Source organism: Argentina silus (assembly GCF_951799395.1).
Source record: "Argentina silus genome assembly, chromosome: 4".
Taxonomy (NCBI): Eukaryota; Metazoa; Chordata; class Actinopteri; order Argentiniformes; family Argentinidae; genus Argentina; species Argentina silus.
In genome coordinates, this window is record NC_139658.1 from 8997611 (window position 1) to 9016645 (window position 19035).

At 48.5% G+C, this 19035-nt stretch overlaps 1 protein-coding gene across 1 annotated transcript; it reads left to right on the forward strand.

Annotated features, from left to right (window-relative positions):
* Nucleotides 1-263: 263 nt before the first annotated feature.
* LOC310803037 (ephrin type-B receptor 2) lies at nucleotides 264-18183 on the forward strand (the record flags this gene model as incomplete). The annotated part of the gene is made up of 11 exons (XM_083667674.1): nucleotides 264-368; nucleotides 3142-3304; nucleotides 5087-5195; nucleotides 5755-5819; nucleotides 8213-8335; nucleotides 8530-8777; nucleotides 12888-13103; nucleotides 13542-13691; nucleotides 15116-15309; nucleotides 16239-16394; nucleotides 18056-18183. 11 exons carry the CDS (start codon nucleotides 264-266, stop codon nucleotides 18162-18164), a joined length of 1638 nt encoding a protein of 545 aa, XP_083523800.1. The 3' UTR covers nucleotides 18165-18183.
* Nucleotides 18184-19035: the final 852 nt, after the last annotated feature.

Consider the following 19035-nt stretch of genomic DNA (forward strand, 5'->3'; position numbering starts at 1 on the left):
AATAATACATTACAGTAAAGAAAGGAGTAGAAAATTACGAATAACAGAAATAATATTAACTTTGGTCTCTCACACTCTCTCTCTCTCTCTCTCTCGCTCTCTCTCTCTCTCTCTCTCTCTCTCTCTCTCTTTCAAAATAATAATACATTACAGTAATGAAAGGAGTAGAAAATGACAAATAACAAAAATAATATTAACTTTGATCTCTCTCTCTCTCTCTCTCTCTCTCCTCTCTCTCCACAGCTCCATCGACCGTGTCGGTAATGCACCAGGTGGGCCGTACAGTGGACAGCATCACTCTCTCCTGGTCCCAGCCAGACCAGCCCAACGGAGTCATCCTAGACTATGAACTGCAGTACTATGAGAAGGTACCATCTGACTCATCAACACTCCTCACCTCCCCTCATGTTCCTGTACAGACTTATACATACAGACATCACTGAGCCTGCAGGCTTTACATCTCAGTCAGAACCAATAGGTTATGTGCACAGAAACCGAGTGTGTAAATAAAGCTGCTTTTATGACCAGTGGTGGCTATCATGCCTTCATAGGCATACTAGCTTCATAGATAGTATTGAATAGTATTCATATTCAAGACTGTGCTTTATGAAGAAAAAAATGTATGAACAGATTTGCTTGCTACATAAATCTCTCGGTTTTTACATTGCGTTGAAATCTTCTCTTGTTGGGGCGAATTACAGAACAGGGAGGCATGTTTTGTAGATACAGCTTCTGAACAGAGCTTAGAACTTCTGCTCTTTCTTTTCGGATTACAATCACGGTCAGTCACTGGGAAGCTAAACCGCGCTCGGCCCGGCAGTCTGGCCTCCGGGGATTGATACACAGAGATCTGTGGTTGAAACAATGGAGCTTTGACTGCTGTAAAAATAGTATTCAAGACACAGACTCCTCAGATTCAGCATACTTTCTCACTAGAAAGAACACTACTACCACACAGATACACTATTACCACACAGATACACTATTACCACACAGATACAGCGCCCTGTGTAATTACTGGGACAGTGAAGCTTTTTTGTTCTTTTGGCTCTATAGTCCGAAGGTTTTGATTTGAAATCAAACAATTACTAAAGGGTAAAGTACAGATTGTCAGCTTTTATTTGATGGTATTTGTGTACTGTACATATTGGTTTCACCATTTAGAAATTAGAACAGAACTTTTTATACATAGTTCCCCTATTTCATGGCACCAAAGGTATTGGCACAATTGGCTTGACAGGTGTTTATGGTTAGTCAGATGTGATCTGTCACATGATTTGTGAAGGCATAAGAGAGCTGTCAATGTCTAGTCTTGATTCTAGGCTTTGTGTTTGCCGTTAGAGTCTGCTATTGGTGTCTGTCAACATGAGGACCAAAGAGGTGCCATTAGTAGGCTTTTCCACAGTGGGGCTTATGCCGTACATGCCAGTGCCAATTGCTTTTCCACAGTCACTTCCGGGCTTCAACCATACTTACTCCGGGCCTATTCAGTGCATAAAACTCCAGCTTTTAGCCTCCTTTACCCGCCTAGTCCCTATGAGGCAAAATGGGGCTAAGGGCACGGTTTAGAGCAATGGCAGGATATTCTTATCATTCAAGTGCTTTAGTTGGCTAGTGAACTGGGTGGCAGGCATGATCTTAGTTAGCCTGCTGTAACTACACAATCAAATTGATTTGAATCGCTGTTTACAATAACTTTGACACTAAAAGTCATGGGTTAGGGTGCCAAGTTACAGAACCTTTTGGGAAATTGGACATGTTGTCTCCATATAATTCGCCACCTTACGAACTGCAGAATGTAAACAAACGGGAGATTATATACGATGCGGGACTTGCAAAGGCTACACTGCAAGGTGCAAACCACTAGTTTGCCTCAAAAACAGGATGGACAGGTTACAGTTTGTTAAAAAGTACCGAAAAGAACCTACAGAGTTCTGCAAACAGGCCTTATGGACAGACAAGACAAAGATTCACCAGAGTGATGGCAATAGGAAAGTGTGGAGAAAAAAATGCCCAAGATCCACAGCATACCACCTCATCTGTGGTGGAGGGGGGGTTATGGCTTGGGCATGTATGGCTGCCACTGGTACTGGCTCACTTGTCTTAATTGATAATGGAACTGCTGATGGCAGCAGAAAAATGAATTCTGAAGTATACAAAACATTTTGTCTGCTCAAGGACAAGCAAATGACACACACACACACACACACACACACACACATACACACACACACACAAGCAGACAGACATAACGCCTATTGAACTCGCCTTTGCGCCACCATGCTGCTCCACTTCTGAGTATAATTCCTTTCTCAGACAGTGCTGAGCTGAGCTGTCAAAACAATCGTCCCAGCCCCTGCCGAGGCTCAGAAGTGTATGCTGCTGAACGATTGGTTGAAGGGAGCAGCCGGCACCGTCTCACAGACAGTCTCCTCTGCTTCTCTCAGACCTGTCAGCTTTTTAGAGAGAGGAGGAAGAGGAAGGGCATGGCGTTGAAATGTTGCGTTGATCGTCAGAACTCACAGCTCAAACACTCTTAAGTCTAGCTGACCCGAAACTGCCATCCCTTCTGTCTTGATCAAATGGATATTTTGAACACATAAACATTTGATTCTGAATCATAGTGGCTACTCTGCTCATCAGTCTACCTGTGTTAGGATCTAAATAAAGCCATGTGTATTGTAGCTGACATGTTTCCATGGCCTGAGGTGACTATTTTGCTGATTGATCACCTCCGCTGTGTGTGTGGGCGTGTGTGTGTGTGTGTATGTGTGTGTGTGTGTGTGTGTGTGTGTGTGTGTGTGTGTGTGTGTGTGTGTGTGTGTGTGTGCCTGTGTGTGCCTGTGTGTGTGTGTGTGTGCCTGTGTGTGTGTGTGTGTGTGTGGGTGCCTGTGTGCGTGTGCGTGTGTGCGTGTGTGTTTGTGTGTGTGTGTGTGTATGTGTGCCTGTGTGTGTGTGTGTGTGCGTGTGTGTGCCTGTGTGCGTGTGTGTGTGTGTGTGTGTGTGTGTGTGTGTGTGTGTGTGTGTGTGTGTGTGTGTGTGTGTGCACGGCTGTCATGTTTGCATAAGCCTTGGATGGCACTGATGTATATATCTCCCCCTCCCCTCTCTCCTCTCCCCATCTCCTCTCTCCTCTCCCAGGACCAGACAGAGTACAACTCCACCACCATCAAGAGCCAGACCAACACAGTGGTGATCCGTGGTCTCAAATCAGGCGCTATCTACGTGTTCCAGGTCCGCGCCCGCACCGTGGCCGGGTTCGGACGGTACAGCGGCAAGCTCTACTTCCAAACCATGACGGAAGGTGAGCGACAAGGTGCAGACAAACTTCCCATTTTTAACCCTCTAAATGCCCAATGTGTCCTTTTTTGTTGAGATAGGAATGTCGAATTGTCGTTACTGGCCGATGCGCTTTATTTGCATGCAAGGGGAATCTGGGTTGGGGACTTCTAAGGGTTAAATATGGAGAGATGTTTCTCTCATCACGTCCCATGCATGGCCCATAAATACAACACGGACCATTAGAACCTTCTCCCAGACCATCGCATGGATGTTTATGGGAAAAAGATCTGACATGAATGTAGGATTGCAACTATAATGCGTAGAAGCATTTATCCAGATATCTTATACCATATTGAGATATTTTTGTTGTTGTATCATATGTGCTGTATCATATACATTCATCACTGTTTATTTCTCCCTCCCTGTTTAAAACACTATAACACTATAACACTATAAAACACTAAAATACTACTACTCTGCCATGAAAACATGCCTAATGCCCATCCATATAGCGTGTCTCACTCATTCTAAGACGTGTCCCATGGAGGAGTTTGAATCAGGTCATTTTCTACTCAGCACATCCCAAGAACATGTCATTTTCTGCCATTGAATAAGATGATACGTTTGAAAGCAGATATTGGGTTGAGTTAGCTATCAGTGCTATCAGTGCTATCAGTGCTTTCCGACAGTAGCAACAAACCTGTGAGTCAGAGATCAGGTTAGAGCAGACTCATCTCTATACAAGGACACTCCCATCTGGCCAGGCTACCCTCTCCTCTCGCCTCCTAGCCTCCTAGCCTCATAGCCTCATAGCTTCCTAGCCTTCTAGCCTCCTAGCCTACTAGTTTCCAAGCCTGCTAGCCTCCTAGTTTCCTAGTTTCCTAGCCTGTTAGCCTCATAGCCTCCTAGTTTCCTAGCCTGCTATGCTCATAGCCTCATAGCCTCATAGCCTCCTAGTTTCCTAGTTTCCTAGCCTGCTAGCCTCCTAGCCTCCTAGTTTCCTAGCCTGCTAGCCTCCTAACCTGCTAGCCTCGGAGCCTCATAGCCTCCTAGCCTGCTAGCCACCTAGCCTCCTAGCACCTGCATGTCAGAACGCAGGCAAGCCTGGGTGTTCTCTAAACATCTCATTACCTACAGAGCCGAGTGCCAGCACTAGCCTGATCTCTCCTCCACACAGCCACGCTGTCTCCAAACTCACCCAGACCGAACCCTCTCTCCTCCACGCTGCTGCCCAACTCACCCAGACACAACCCAACAGTATAGGAGGCGTGTATACATGTGCTCTATTGTAGGCTCCCCTGTAGAACCCAGAGACACTATCTATGGCAACACATGGACCCGTTAGCTCTTAGACTGAGATATAGCAGTCATGACTGGTTCTGGGAAGACAGTTCTGAGGAGCATCAATGCTGGGTTGTCTCACACGTACACACACACACACGCACACACACACACACACACACACTCTCTCTCTCTCTCTGTGCCAGATGAACAGCCATATCGCTGGCATCTGAGCCTGCTCAGTGGGCTTTGGAGAGAGGTTTCTCTGCTGCCAGCCAAGATGCCCATTGGTCTCCCCGACCGTCTGTCTGTCTGTCACCCACTGCTGGCTCCATATGCATCCGCTCAGATGCCTGCCCATATGTTTCAGTGTGTGACCGACTGTGTGTGTGTGTGTGTGTGTGTGTGTGTGTGTGTGTGTGTGTGTGTGTGTGTGTGTGTGTGTGTGTGTGTGTGTGTGTGTGTGTGTGTGTGTGTGCGTGCGTGTGTGCGTGCGTGTGTGTGTGTGCGTGTCTAATCACAGAGGAGTACAACACCAGTATTCAGGAGAAGCTGCCCCTCATCATCGGCTCAGCAGCAGCAGGCCTGGTTTTCCTCATCGCCGTGGTTGTCATCATCATCGTTTGCAACCGGTGAGTTATTCCTGCTCCAGCTCCAACCAACACACACACGCACACACGCAAACACGCACATGCACATGCACGTGCACACACACACACGCACACACACACACACACACACGCACACACACACACACACACACACACACACACACACACCCACACACACACACGGCAAACCATCCAACGCTGTCAGCCCGCCACCCTGCTCCTGCTCCAACTCCAACCAAAACACACTCACACACACACGCACACCCACACACACACGGCAAACCATCCAACGCTGCCTGCCTGCCTGCCTGCCACCACCCGGGCCACAAAACATTTACACGAGCCAGCTTTAGTAGACACTCACTGGCTTCAGTGATTGTGTTTTTTTCCCCCTGCTTCATTAGTGCTCTATAACTGGGTCCTGTGGGTTGTTAAAGGTAGGGTTTACAATCTGGATGTCTTTAGTGGTCGTTAGCTAGCTGGGGAGGGGAGAGAGGGAGAGAGGGTACCGTACCCCCACCCCCCCCACCACCCCCTTCTCTAGGCCAGCGCTATAGCTCTTTGTCTTTCTTCCCAGGAGGCGTGGCTTCGAGAGGGCGGACTCGGAGTACACAGACAAGCTGCAGCACTACACCAGCGGCCACAGTGAGTACACCAAACCTAGCCCCTCCCTCTGTTTCCACCCATGTCCCAACCGGCACGGCCCACCCCCCCCCCCCCCATCCCCATCCCCATCCCCCACCACCATCCACCTCACACACACCTGTCTGTCGCCACGGCTACCGCCGTCTCACACAGCCGTCTCCGTGGCTACCACCACCGTCTCACACACCTGTCTCCATGGCGACCACCGCCTCACACACACCTGTCTCCATGGCGACCACCTTCTCTTGGCTGGTGCCCTTGGCTAGCGCCCAACCTTGTGCTACTTCATGTCGTTTCACTCCCCTCTCCTCTCCTCTCCATGAGTAATCTTGTTTATGGTTCGTCTGAATCCCTCTTAATGCTGGGATTTAGCCCCATCATAACCTGTGTATACAAGAGTGTGTTTTCACCAAACACGTGGTCTCATTTCATAGTTAACTAAGTCCATTGTTGTGGAAATAGCATTTTAGCTCTCCGTCTTGTTAATGCCATTAACATGCTAATACCACATGAGTCATTGGCCATTGTTGTACAAATTGAAAAGGAACGGTGGGTGAAAGAACATCATTTATGAATGATGCTGTTAATATATACTGTATATTGGCACCGGGGGAGGCCTGGTGGAGGTAGAAATCAGGGGATTGTAATGCATGCAATGGAATGAGGAATGGTATCTTACAATGAGCCCGTCCTCCTATTTCTACCTCCCCAAATTGGCAGGGAGTTCCATAATACAGAAATAAATCTGCAGGATATGGGCTCAGGAGCAGTAATATAAACTAGTTGGCTCTTTCTGAGAGATTAAGGCTTATCGTCCTCTCCTCCCTAACACAGCTCAACACACACACACACACACACACACGCACACTGATGTATTTCCTGCCTGGGCTTATTCCAATTTAGTTAGTTATTTTTTTGTTTACCTTTTCCGCCCTTCCCGCTTAGCAGCGGGGACAACGTTCCCATGTGTAATCAATAGCGTATCAGATTGCAGTAAAAGCTGTATTTACAGAAGACGTTCCTATCACTGTGTGATTCAGTGAGGAGGATGTGTCAGAGAGAGAGAGCAAGAGAGGCCATTTCACAGCTATTTATACTGTTCCACGCTCCTGTGTGTGCGTGTGTGTGTGTGTGTGTGTGCGCAAACTCTACTCCATCCTTCTCCCTGGTCCCAGTCTGTGGGTCTCCCCCCCCTGTGTGAGGTGGTCTGTGCTGCCCATCCACGGGTGTGTGGTCTTTGGGAGCGCTCCATAGTCTGGGAAGGGAAGCGTTAGCGGGGTTCTGACAGGGAACGTGGGGGGTTCTCGTCTTGGAGGAGCCCCTCCATCTGTTCCTCTCCAACTCCCTTCTTCTTCAGCCCCAGTCTGGCAGCTTTCATGGCTCCTCACCGGCGGAGCCCGGTGGAGAGAGACACCGGAGGACAGGCTGATTGTAATGGACGGAACAGAATGTGGGAATGGTATCAAATAAACACGGGTTTATACCATTCCGCGAATGAGCTCCTCCTCTTGATTTCTACCTCCTCCAGCCTCCCCTGCTCCACACTCGTTCACTCCGGTTTCTCGGACGGCCTGCGCGTCGCGCACGCACGGGCCATAGAGTTATAAAACATGAAGGAGGTGCCTCCTCTAGCCTCTATAGCTCTACGGCACACCGCACAGCATCCATTTAAAAAAACCCTGCGGCCAGGTGTTAGGAGGAGTGTGAGGCGGATAATCGGATTTGAAACCCAGGACACTTAAGTCCCTGAACACTTAAAGGCCACCTTAAGCCAATTTACCTGGCATCAGGGGCTTAAGAGAGCCAATTTATTTTTCCTGGAGCAGAGCGATGCTGATGTGGAGTCTGACTGTCCCTCTCCTGGGTGTTAATGTAGCGCTGTGGCTCTCTGTAGGCCATACATACATTAACCTGCCTTGTCACTCTGCCAAGAGGCCAGGAAATACCATGCCACTGGCTATTATCGTTACGAGAATCATCCAGTCATAACGACATCACCTGCACTGTCACCTCTGACCCTCTGTCATCATCACCTGCTCATCATGGCTACTCACTCATTCACGTGTTCTACATGTATTAACATATAGTTGCACCGTTTGTGTTTGAGTGTGTCTGTCTACGTGTGTGCGTGCCAGGGGAGGCTGCTGGAGGTAGAAATCGGAGGATGGGCTCGTTGTAATGCACAGAACGGACGGAGGAATGGTATCAAACACGTTTTTGATACCATTCCTCATTCCGTTCCGTGCATTACAAAGAGCCCGTCCTCCGATTTCTACCTCCAGCAGCCTCCCCTGCTGTCTATCTACATGTACGCACGCTTATGTTTGTGTCCTCTACTGTACCGTATGTGTCTGGAAGAATTGAAAATTATAGCGGCCTTTCCTTTTCCCAAGTGACTCCAGGAATGAAGATATATATCGATCCGTTTACATACGAGGACCCCAACGAGGCGGTGCGGGAGTTCGCCAAGGAGATCGACATCTCCTGCGTCAAGATCGAGCAGGTCATTGGTGCAGGTAAAGAGAAGGCATCGACTGGTAGGCTGAAAATAACAAATCACTTTTGACAACAATGACATATTGGCTGCTGTCCTCTGAAATTCCTGTCTGGTCAAAAATGAGTATGTTTTTGATAAATGATTCTGTTTATGTTCTGCGAGACTTGAGTTCGAAACGTTGTGTCACGTACCACCGTGCGTTGTCTCTTCCAGGAGAGTTCGGGGAGGTGTGCAGCGGGAACCTGAAGCTCCCGGGCAAGAGGGAGATATTTGTGGCCATCAAGACTCTGAAGTCTGGCTACACAGAGAAGCAGAGGCGGGACTTCCTGTCGGAGGCGTCAATCATGGGCCAGTTCGACCATCCCAACGTGATCCACTTGGAGGGCGTGGTCACCAAGAGCAGCCCGGTCATGATCATCACTGAGTTCATGGAGAACGGGTCGCTGGACTCATTCCTCAGGGTGAGAGGCTGTGTGTGTGTGTGTGTGTGTGTGTGTGTGTGTGTGTGTGTGTGTGTGTGTGTGTGTGTGTGTGTGTGTGTGTGTGTGTGTGTGTGTGTGTGTGTGTGTGTGTGTGTGTGTGTGCGTGCGTGCGCGTGTGTGTGTTGCGCGTGCGTGCCCGAGCGTGTGTGTGTGTGTTTGTGTTGTGTCTCACTGAGTTGAATATTAACTTGCTAGACAGGTAGACACACAGATAGAAAGATAAACACACGTCGGCAAACACACACACCACCCCCCCCCCCCACACACACACACACACATGCTCATTCACTTACTCAGTAATTACCACTAAATACACGCTCTAATGCACACCCATCTCCGTTCAAGTGAACATTAACATGCAGAACATTAATCATGTGAAGTTCTTCTCTCCTCCTTAGTTAGCATAGCGTCCATCAATCGGTCCTTAGAGAGACCCTCACCCTAACCCATCCAATCACGCTGCAGTATTCCTGCTCTCCGAGAGGCTGTCTAGCCCAATTATTGATTCATGCTCTGCTGCCACTATTGCTGGCTGTTGAACGGTATTTTCCCCATGTTGTGATTCCGGTTAAAACAGGAGTCTGACAGGCTAGCTAGCTGGTGGTGAGGAAGAGAGTTGGACAGAGAAGAGTTATAGTCATGCTAGTCATGTCTTCATGCATCCATCAGTAGAACCCAACCCACATCCAGTCCCTTCATGATGAGTCACAGTGTCAGACTAGGACTCATGAGTCACGGTTTAAGATTAGGACTTATGGACTTACTCTTGACTTACTGGCAGATCAAAACGTACACCTTGATCCCAAGTCATTCAACTATCTTCATAGTTTACCTTAGTATGTGGGAAGCAGAACACACACGAATGCGCACGCATACACACACACACACACACACACACACACACACACACACCACTACTCACATCCTATGAGTGATTCATGATGTTATTAGTTAAGAGGAAAACATGTCAGATTTGAGAAAATTAAGTTGGATAGAAGATGAGAAGAATCTGTCACACAGCCCCGCTCCTTCTGTCGTAAGCAGTTACACTCCAACATGTCTCTGCCAATACGACGTCTTTCTCCCAGCTTTCATCTCTTCTAATTGGCCTCATCGTGTTTTTGAAGAGAGTGGAAAAAAAGCTACTGATTTATGGTAATGGGGAGTGTATGATCTTCCCTAAAATATGGGATTTATTTTTGTCATTAGTTGAACTTCAATTTACATGAATCACGAGTCGAAGCGTATGTCGTACGTGGCACATGGCACGCGCAAGTGTGACGAGGCTCATCATTACCTCAGAAATCGAAACCATCATCATTATAACATGGGGAGAAAAAAAACACTCAGTTTAACAAGAGCAGAACATTACCGTCTGTGTTTAATCTAATCCCCCCCCAAAAATCCCCCCCAAAAAGAAAATAGAGATAGATATTTTATATTCCCCCCAAAAAAGATAGAAATAGAGATGGGGGTTTTTTCCGATTCAGTTTTCACTTGCTTTGTGTTTTGTGTGTGAAGGCTTCCCCTTCAGCACGTCTGCCATTCAGTCACCCCTCATCAGGTTGTCATTCTCTGACTCTGCATGGTTCGTACTGACTCAGGGCTGAGGGCTGTTCCAGGAGAACACACTGATGGATATGGAAGCCTGAAGCCATGGGTGGATATTAAAAGGCGATGTGAACTCTGTCTCTGAGGATCAGAATATACCTCAAAGTCCCCTGCTTTCCAGAAGAAAAAAAAAAAAGAGCCGCCATGCAAGTCTCCTGTCAGCGCGCTGCTCTGACAACAGTAGGGGTGCAGAAACCCGCAACTCTTATTTGCATTCTGCTTCAGACCTCGAAGACTCTGTGTGCCAACTCACTCCTGATGGAGGGGTGGGTGGATGTGTGTGTGTGTGTTTGTGTGTGTGTGTGTGTGTGTGTATGTGCGTGCGTGCGTGCGCGTGTCTGTGTGTGTTCGTGTCTGTGTGTCTGCGTGTGTGTTCGTGTGTGTGTGTGTGTGTGTTCTGTACATGTACTGTACATGTGTGTGTTAAACATATTTGACAGCTCATTGTATTCAAAACAACATGGCGCCACAGTGGCACCTCACTTTGACAGCTCATGACAGCGTTTGCTGACAGCGGCAACGCTGTTCCAACACAAGGCTGGTGTGTTTCTACTGGAGGATGCTGGGGTAGCGGGGGGTTAGTTACGACGGACACCTTTGACTGGAGCTGCCAGCTGAAGGATTGGCTTCCCTACAGCTCACTGTGAGACACCCGCTGCTCCGAGGCATCTGCAAGGAAACGAGGGAGCGAGAGAAAGACAGAGGGATAGATCGTTCACGGCGATCGGATGGAAGGAGGCAATAAACAACCAGAGAAGACAAAAGTTGGAGGCCCATTTACAATTTAAAATAAAAAGTACATGTCTGCAGTTTAGGAACACCGAATTATAAATACAGTACATTCAGTGATGTACAGAAAAGATAGAAAGTATGCCTCTCTCTGCTAACCTGATGATCCACATGACTTTGGACTAAGAATCCAGCCAATTAAAGTCTATGCAAACGCAGGGATTAGGCACCGTTGTGTATTTGTGAGGGATTTGGAAGCTAATGAATAATGCATGGTGTATGAGGAGCGGCTTGACGTGAGAAGTCTCCTCTCAGCTAATGAGCTGCAAAATGGTTGGAGGAGATATTGGCTAGAGGGGGAAGGCCAGGGGAGGCTGATGGAGGGAGATACAGACTAGAGGAAGCCAGGGGAGGCTAGGGGAGGGAGTTACAGACAAGAGGAGGCCAGGGGAGGCTGGTGGAGGGAGATACAGACTAGAGGAGGCCAGGAGAGGCTGGTGGAGGCTGATGGAGGGAGATACAGACTAGAGGAGGCCAGGGGAGGCCAGGGGAGGGAGTTACAGACAAGAGGAGGCCAGGGGAGGCTGGTGGAGGCTGATGGAGGGAGATACAGACTAGAGGAAGCCAGGGGAGGCTAGGGGAGGGAGTTACAGACAAGAGGAGGCCAGGGGAGGCTGGTGGAGGGAGATACAGACTAGAGGAGGCCAGGAGAGGCTGGTGGAGGCTGATGGAGGGAGATACAGACGAGAGGAAGCCAGGGGAGGCCAGGGGAGGGAGTTACAGACTAGAGGAGGCATGGGGAGGCTGGTGGAGGCTGATGGAGGGAGATACAGACTAGAGGAGGCCAGGAGAGGCTGGTGGAGGCTGATGGATGGAGATACAGACTAGAGGAGGCCAGAGGAGGGAGTTACAGACTAGAGGAGGCCAGGGGAGGCTGGTGGAGGGAGATACAGACCAGGGGAGGCTGGAAATTGGAGGACAGCTCATTGTAATGCATGGGATGGAATAAAGAATGGTAGCAAACACAACACATAGGTTGTGGGTTTGATTGCGACTTGCACCATCCTGTCTGTATGCACTGTGATTTAAGTATATTATATATGATACATATATTACAACCAAACCTAGTCAGCCTGTAGTGTGCCCCCACCCCACCCTAGGCCAAATCAGCGTGTCCAGACCCCACCCTAGGCCTAGTCAGTGTGTCCCCACCACATCCATGGGCCATAAAACTAGGTCTGTCTGTCCGCACTCCGCCCCATGCTCTCATCTCTGCTGATCCCCCCGGATCCCCTCAGCTCTCTGGTCCTCGTGGTGGGTGGTGGGGAGACTGCAGGTGTGCCCAGTTGGAGGCACAGCTGCACAGACTGCACAGCGGCTCCAGACACTCCTCATGAATGGGGTAAAGCCCTCGCCAAACCATGGAGTGGAACAGCTGCAGCCAGACCCTGCTGAGCCCAGTCCAGGCCAGCCTAGCTTATCCCAGCCCTGCCCAGCCCAGCCCAGCCCATCCCTGCCTTGCGTAGACAAGCCTAGCCTCGCTTAGCCCAGCCCTGCTGAGCCAAGCCCCGACTAGCTTAGCCCAGCCCTGCCGAGCCTAGCCTAGCCTAGCCTAGCCTAGCCATGTCACCTCAGCCCTGCCTAGCATAGCCTGTCGTAGCCTAGCTTAGCCATGTTGCCTCAGCAACAACGCTGGGAACACAGAGCATAACATGGGTTCATAACATGATAATGCTTTTGTTTTTACAGCAAAACGACGGGCAGTTTACTGTGATCCAGCTGGTGGGCATGCTGCGTGGCATCGCCTCGGGCATGAAGTACCTCGCCGACATGAACTACGTCCACCGCGACCTGGCCGCTCGCAACATCCTGGTCAACAGCAACTTGGTGTGTAAGGTGTCTGACTTCGGCCTGTCACGCTTCCTGGAGGATGACACGTCGGACCCCACCTACACCAGCGCCCTGGTGGGTACTATGATGACCTCGTCATCACACATCCATCCACACACACACACACACACACACACACACACACACACACACACACACACACATGAACGCACGCATGAAAGCATGCACACACATGTACATGCACACACACACACACACAGATATGTACGCACACACACACACACACATACACACATATGCACACACGCACACACACTTCCAATGAAAACAGACCCCCCGTCGTCGTCGTCCTCACCTCTGCTTCCCCTCCCCCTCTTGCAGGATTCCGTGTCCCTAACCTCACTCCCAGGAGTTTACTTGTATCCATCCCACAGTTTAAGTTACAGAGCATTGTTGCTGTGAATAATCTCTTGTCTCCAGAGTCAGGCCACTGTGACGGTCAGGTTTCAGCGTGACTTCCCTCTGTGAGCCTGTTTTCCTTTGTGCTTTCAGGGAGGGAAGATCCCTATCCGATGGACAGCCCCCGAAGCCATCCAGTACCGGAAGTTCACGTCGGCCAGCGATGTGTGGAGCTACGGCATCGTCATGTGGGAAGTCATGTCCTATGGAGAGAGACCTTACTGGGACATGACCAATCAAGATGTACGTACTTGAAATAAAGCGGTTTATACAGACCCCCCCCCCCACCCCCCTCTGTCTTTCATAATGATGTCTAATGGTATTCAAAACATTCCTCAGGATGGATAAACGGTTGTCTCTGAATGTCATTACCTCTCTGTGTGAATTCCACGGAGATCCATTTTTGTCATTGCGGTTCCATTCCCCTGGCGAAACAAGAGGCTTTTCGAACGCCGGTTTGATATAAAAGCCCCACATTAACCACGGAGCCATAATAAGACCATTTGGAATGCGAGGCAGACTGAGTTCCACGTGGACCGTTTCTGCTTGTGACTGGAGAATCCATTTCCCATCTCCCTCTGGGTGGTGGAGAGAGAGAGACTGAGAGAGAGAGATTGAGAGAGAGAGAGAGAGAGAGAGTAAATTAGGGGGGAGAGAGAGATAATGAAAATAGTTTCAAATTGAAAGTGTGAACACTTAATGTGCTAAGAGAGAGCTGAGGAGGACGTTGGCGGTTATCTGATTAACGGCTCCAGATAGTGTTCCCACTCCACCGGGGTTCCTCGTTGCCGGGGCCTCCGGATGAGATTCATCTGGGCCTGGATGGAGCGCCATAATGGGCACGGTAATGAGCAAGGGATTGCGAGTCCTCCTAAGAACCCTCCTCTGGGTCGTTATGCTGCGTTAGCCATGCGTCACCTTCCTCCGCCCCCCCATCCCCTCCCAAATTCTCTTTACACCCCCCACCCACCCCACCCCACCCCGTCTCTCTGGCCCCCCCCCCACCTCTCTCTACCCCCCCCCCCCCCCAACCTCTCTCTCTACCTCTCCTCAACCTCTCTATATACCCCCCCCCCCAACCCCCTTTCTATCTGCTCCCACACCCCCCAACTTCTCACTACCCCCCATCCACCCACCAATCACCACCGCCGACATCCCATCACTGGCCAATCCTTCTCAGCCCAGGCTGAGGCTACAGTAGGCCTATCACTCAGACATTTTAATGGAAGGAACATTAAATACTTTGTAAAGGCCCTTGATGCTAGGCAGGCAGAGATGAGGTCAGTGTTGGCAGAGTCTAAATGGATGTGGGGAAGTCATTGCCACAGGGCTGTGATGCTTTTTTTTATGAATCAGCTGGTAAATATGCTCTCAGGACAGAGCCAGTTATATGCATTAAGAGTTTACCCTGGCCCCTTTACCTGTGTAGTAATACAGTGATTACTGCAGTAACAACATTGTATAAATTGAACATGTTGTTTTCATCTTTTTTTTTGTGAGATAAGGAACAGTCCTTGCTCTACTTGTGTAATAACAAGCTCAGCTCATTACTGCGCAACAAACAGCTTGAGAAGATGCTTTCCAATGGGACTGTGCTCTCTCTCCGCTCCTCCTCCTCCTTGTAGAGCCTTCTAGGAACCCTTAGAGATCTTTGTCTCCCCCTGCAGGTGATCAACGCCATTGAGCAGGACTACCGGCTGCCCCCGCCCATGGACTGCCCCAGCGCCCTGCACCAGCTCATGCTGGACTGCTGGCAGAAGGACCGCAACAACCGGCCCAAGTTCAGCCAGATCGTCAACAACCTGGATAAGATGATCCGCAACCCCAACACCCTGAAGGCCATGACGCCCCTGTCCTCAGGGTGAGGGAGTGTGTGTGTGTGTGTGTGTGTGTGTGTGTGTGTGTGTGTGTGTGTGTGTGTGTCTGTGTGTGTGTCTGTGTCTGTGTCTGTGTCTGTGTCTGTGTGTCTGTGTGTGTGTGTTCGTGTGTGTGTGTGTGTGTGTGTGTGTGTCCTCTGGCCAGACATCACAGTATAAAGACCTTTAGTAGTACTATAATGTTGCTGTCGTGAATCCAAACAAAAACACTTTGATGTCAGAGGACTTCATGCATCGGGTTTTTCGTGGCGCAATGTCGCCATTCTTGGTGCAATTTATTTTTGCCGAACATTGTGTCTCTTATTTCTTCGGGCGCCGAGTGGTTATGGAAATTAAAGCCATTTGGTTTGATAGATCAAGTCCTTCCCATTCATGCTTGGGGCATAATCGTGATTCGAAGCAGTTGCAGAATTTCAAAACAAAACATTTTGAACCACTTTTACCGTGGGTGTTAGTTTCCTCTCGGAGGGTATAGTCATTTCCATATCCTCAAAGTGCTCTCTGTATTTTTCATTCCTGCTAGTGTGGAGAATACAGGACCAGATTTCCTCCAGACACAGAGAGGAGACTGGCTCCCCTAAGCCTATCACTTCATTTGGAAAGAACATTTTCTAAGAAATTAATTTGGAAAAATGTTTTCATATGAATAAAGCTAAGGCTACTTACATTTGACATTTCAAATAATCTATTACACGTATGTCCTCCAGTATTATTATTAATATACAGATTCTTTTGAGTTTGGACAGTCTTTGCCAAGGTTGTTTAAGTTTATTTGAGTTGCATTTTATATAGAGACACAATACACTGTACATTTAGATAAAACACACACACGCATGCGCACACACACACACACACACACACACACACACACAACATTTCCTAAGTGTCTGTGTTTGTGTCTGTGTCCCTCCAGCGTCCATCTGCCTCTCCTAGACCGCAGCATACCGGACTTTTCCAGCTTCAGCACCGTGGATGAATGGCTGGACGCCATCAAGATGGGCCAGTACAAAGACAACTTCGCCAACGCTGACTTCTCTACCTTTGATGTGGTCTCCCAGATGACTATGGAGTAAGTGCTGCTCCCAGAGCTCTCTTCCTGATAGGGTTGAGAGTTTATTCATTTAAATAACTTCAGCCATTTTCAGTAGACCTACTGATGTTCAGAAGGTTTTCAGAGAGAGAGAGAGGGGGGGGGGTTCCCTGTGCTGCAGAGGGGAGAGAGAGAGAGAAGAGGGTTCCCTGTCCTGCAGAGGGGGGAGAGAGAAAAGAGGGACACTGGAAGAGAAAGACGTGAGAGGAGAGAGAGAGGGGAGAGAGAAGGACATACAGGGAGGACTGGACAGAGGGAGAGCAGGCAGGTGGGCTGTTCCCGAAGAGTCTCGTACCCTGGAGTCTCATACCCTGGAGTACTATCCTGACTCATCCAGTGGAGGCTGATGGAGGGAGGAAATCGGAGGACGAGCTCATTATAATGCATGTTCTTTATTTATCCACGCATTACAATGAGCCCGATTTTCTCCGATTTCGAGCTCCACCAGCCTCCCCTGTGTCTGACTCATCGTAATTCTGGCTCTCATCGTACTGTACTGTACTGTAGTATATTAGCAGATCCTAATGGTGCAGTGGGTATACAGAACAGCTCCAAGCTATTACAGAAGCTCTTTGTTCTTCGCCATGCGGCTGCTAGCTTTTGTTCTTTAACTTTTAAGAACAGTTCACAGAAATACTGTAAGAGATATTAGAATGAGCAGAAGGGATTGTGTGCGGATGTCTAGAGACACATCCCAGCCTTTGTCTGCTGATAACTGACATGTTTATCTCACAGTCTTCAGAGATTGCGATCTAATTCGCCGCCTCGGCCTGTTTCGGAACAAATATACGTGTTACTCTGCTTATTGTCTTTTCTGTACGTCTCAGTATAATCCGTAAAGATGGCAATGGAAATTGTAGCCCCGACAAAGTCGATTTTTTTCAAATTCTTTTTCCACCCACATCACTGGTTATCATACTTAATCCGGCTGCATAGGGTTGGGGTTATGGAACAGAAATTCCATTGTCTTGTGAATGAAAGAGATTGTGCAACAGACAGAGTGAGTGTGTGTGTGTGCGTAAACAGTCATGTCTGGGACGGAGCGAGGAATGTTCACTGTTTATCCTTGCACTTGTGTTTGCTTGAGTTTACCTTGGCATATGCCATGTGACGTGCAATGAAGCCTCTGGTGTTATTTATTGTTGTCTTTGCCTCATGACTCCTATCACTGTTCTGGATATAGAATTAGAACGAAATAGAACAGAAGAGAAGAGAATAAGAATAGAATACGCCCATTAAGTGAATCCATCATAACCAAAGAACTCCATGACAACGAAGCTGTCTGGCGGACAAACATAGCAAGCTCCGTAGGAGACTAGAATAGTCTCTATAGTAGTCTTAATAATAATAATAATTAATATATTAATAATAGTCTTTTTTTAGCGTGATCAAATATTTGTATTTGATATATACCACATTTGTACTGGTACAAGTAACGTGGCTAACGTGACCAGTCGCTAATGCAGCTGAAAACCATTTCTTTTTTATAAATCTTCTAACCTGCACAGCTTTTCTCACTGTCTCTGTTTCTGTGATGATGGGGAAAGCGAAATAATGAAGACTAGTCTCCAGTGACGTTCCACTTCACCAGCGTATCAAAATGGAATGTAACTGTCTGGTTGTGTCCCCTCCTCCTACAGGGACATCCTGCGAGTGGGCGTGACGTTAGCAGGCCACCAGAAGAAGATCCTGAACAGCGTCCAGATGATGAGGGCCCAGTTGAACCAGATCCAGTCTGTGGAAGTCTGACCCCCCCTAGAGAGGAGCAAGGGAGAGGGGGGTGGAGGGGGTTGGGATGCAGGGCTCTGGATGGGGGGATGGATGATGGATGGATGGAAGGATGGATGGATTGATAGATGGAGTGGAGGTGTTTTTGCGTGACCCTGGTCTTCCTATACCAGACCACTACCGTCCGTCCCCAGACCCCACCCCCCCCACCCCGACCTCCGACCCCTCCTCTCTTCCTGACCTGACCTTTATCCCCTCCCCCATAGCCCCCCTCAGCCTCGGGATCACCTCTGGAGGGGTGTGGCCAGCATGTCTGAATGACAAGACGTCAACAAGGCCTCAACCAACCCACCTAGGAACCTGTATACTGGGAGGTTCACTGACCTGCCACATCTTTTTAACTTCCATCTTCCAGAAAATTTGCATTTCGTTGTTGAACTTTTTTCTTCCAATATTTCGGTTTGTTTGTTCGTTTTGAGAATTTTGTAAAGAATTTTTTTAAAGATAAAAAAAAAAAGCAGAGAGAAAACACAAGGAGTCTATATAAATATATAGATTGGTGTAAAGTTGTAAACTAGTTGAACTGAATAGAAAGGCTACCCTTTAAAAGGGCAACAGACAAGAAAAACAAGCAAAATTGGGAGAGACAAGACCAACCTTCTCAAAAAGGCTCTGATATCTTCTGTGTCGTTGTTTTTCCTTCTTATTTGGGATATCTAGAAGAAAAAACTAATCTGTGATGCCTCCCCGAAGGCAAACTGCGGAGAGACTGATGAAACGAATGATTGACACTCCTAAAGTTGACTTGGGAGAAAAAATACCTGTGAGAACCATGAAATGGACCTCTTTAGGCAGAAACGACTGCCACGAACAAATTCAACACTTCAGTTAC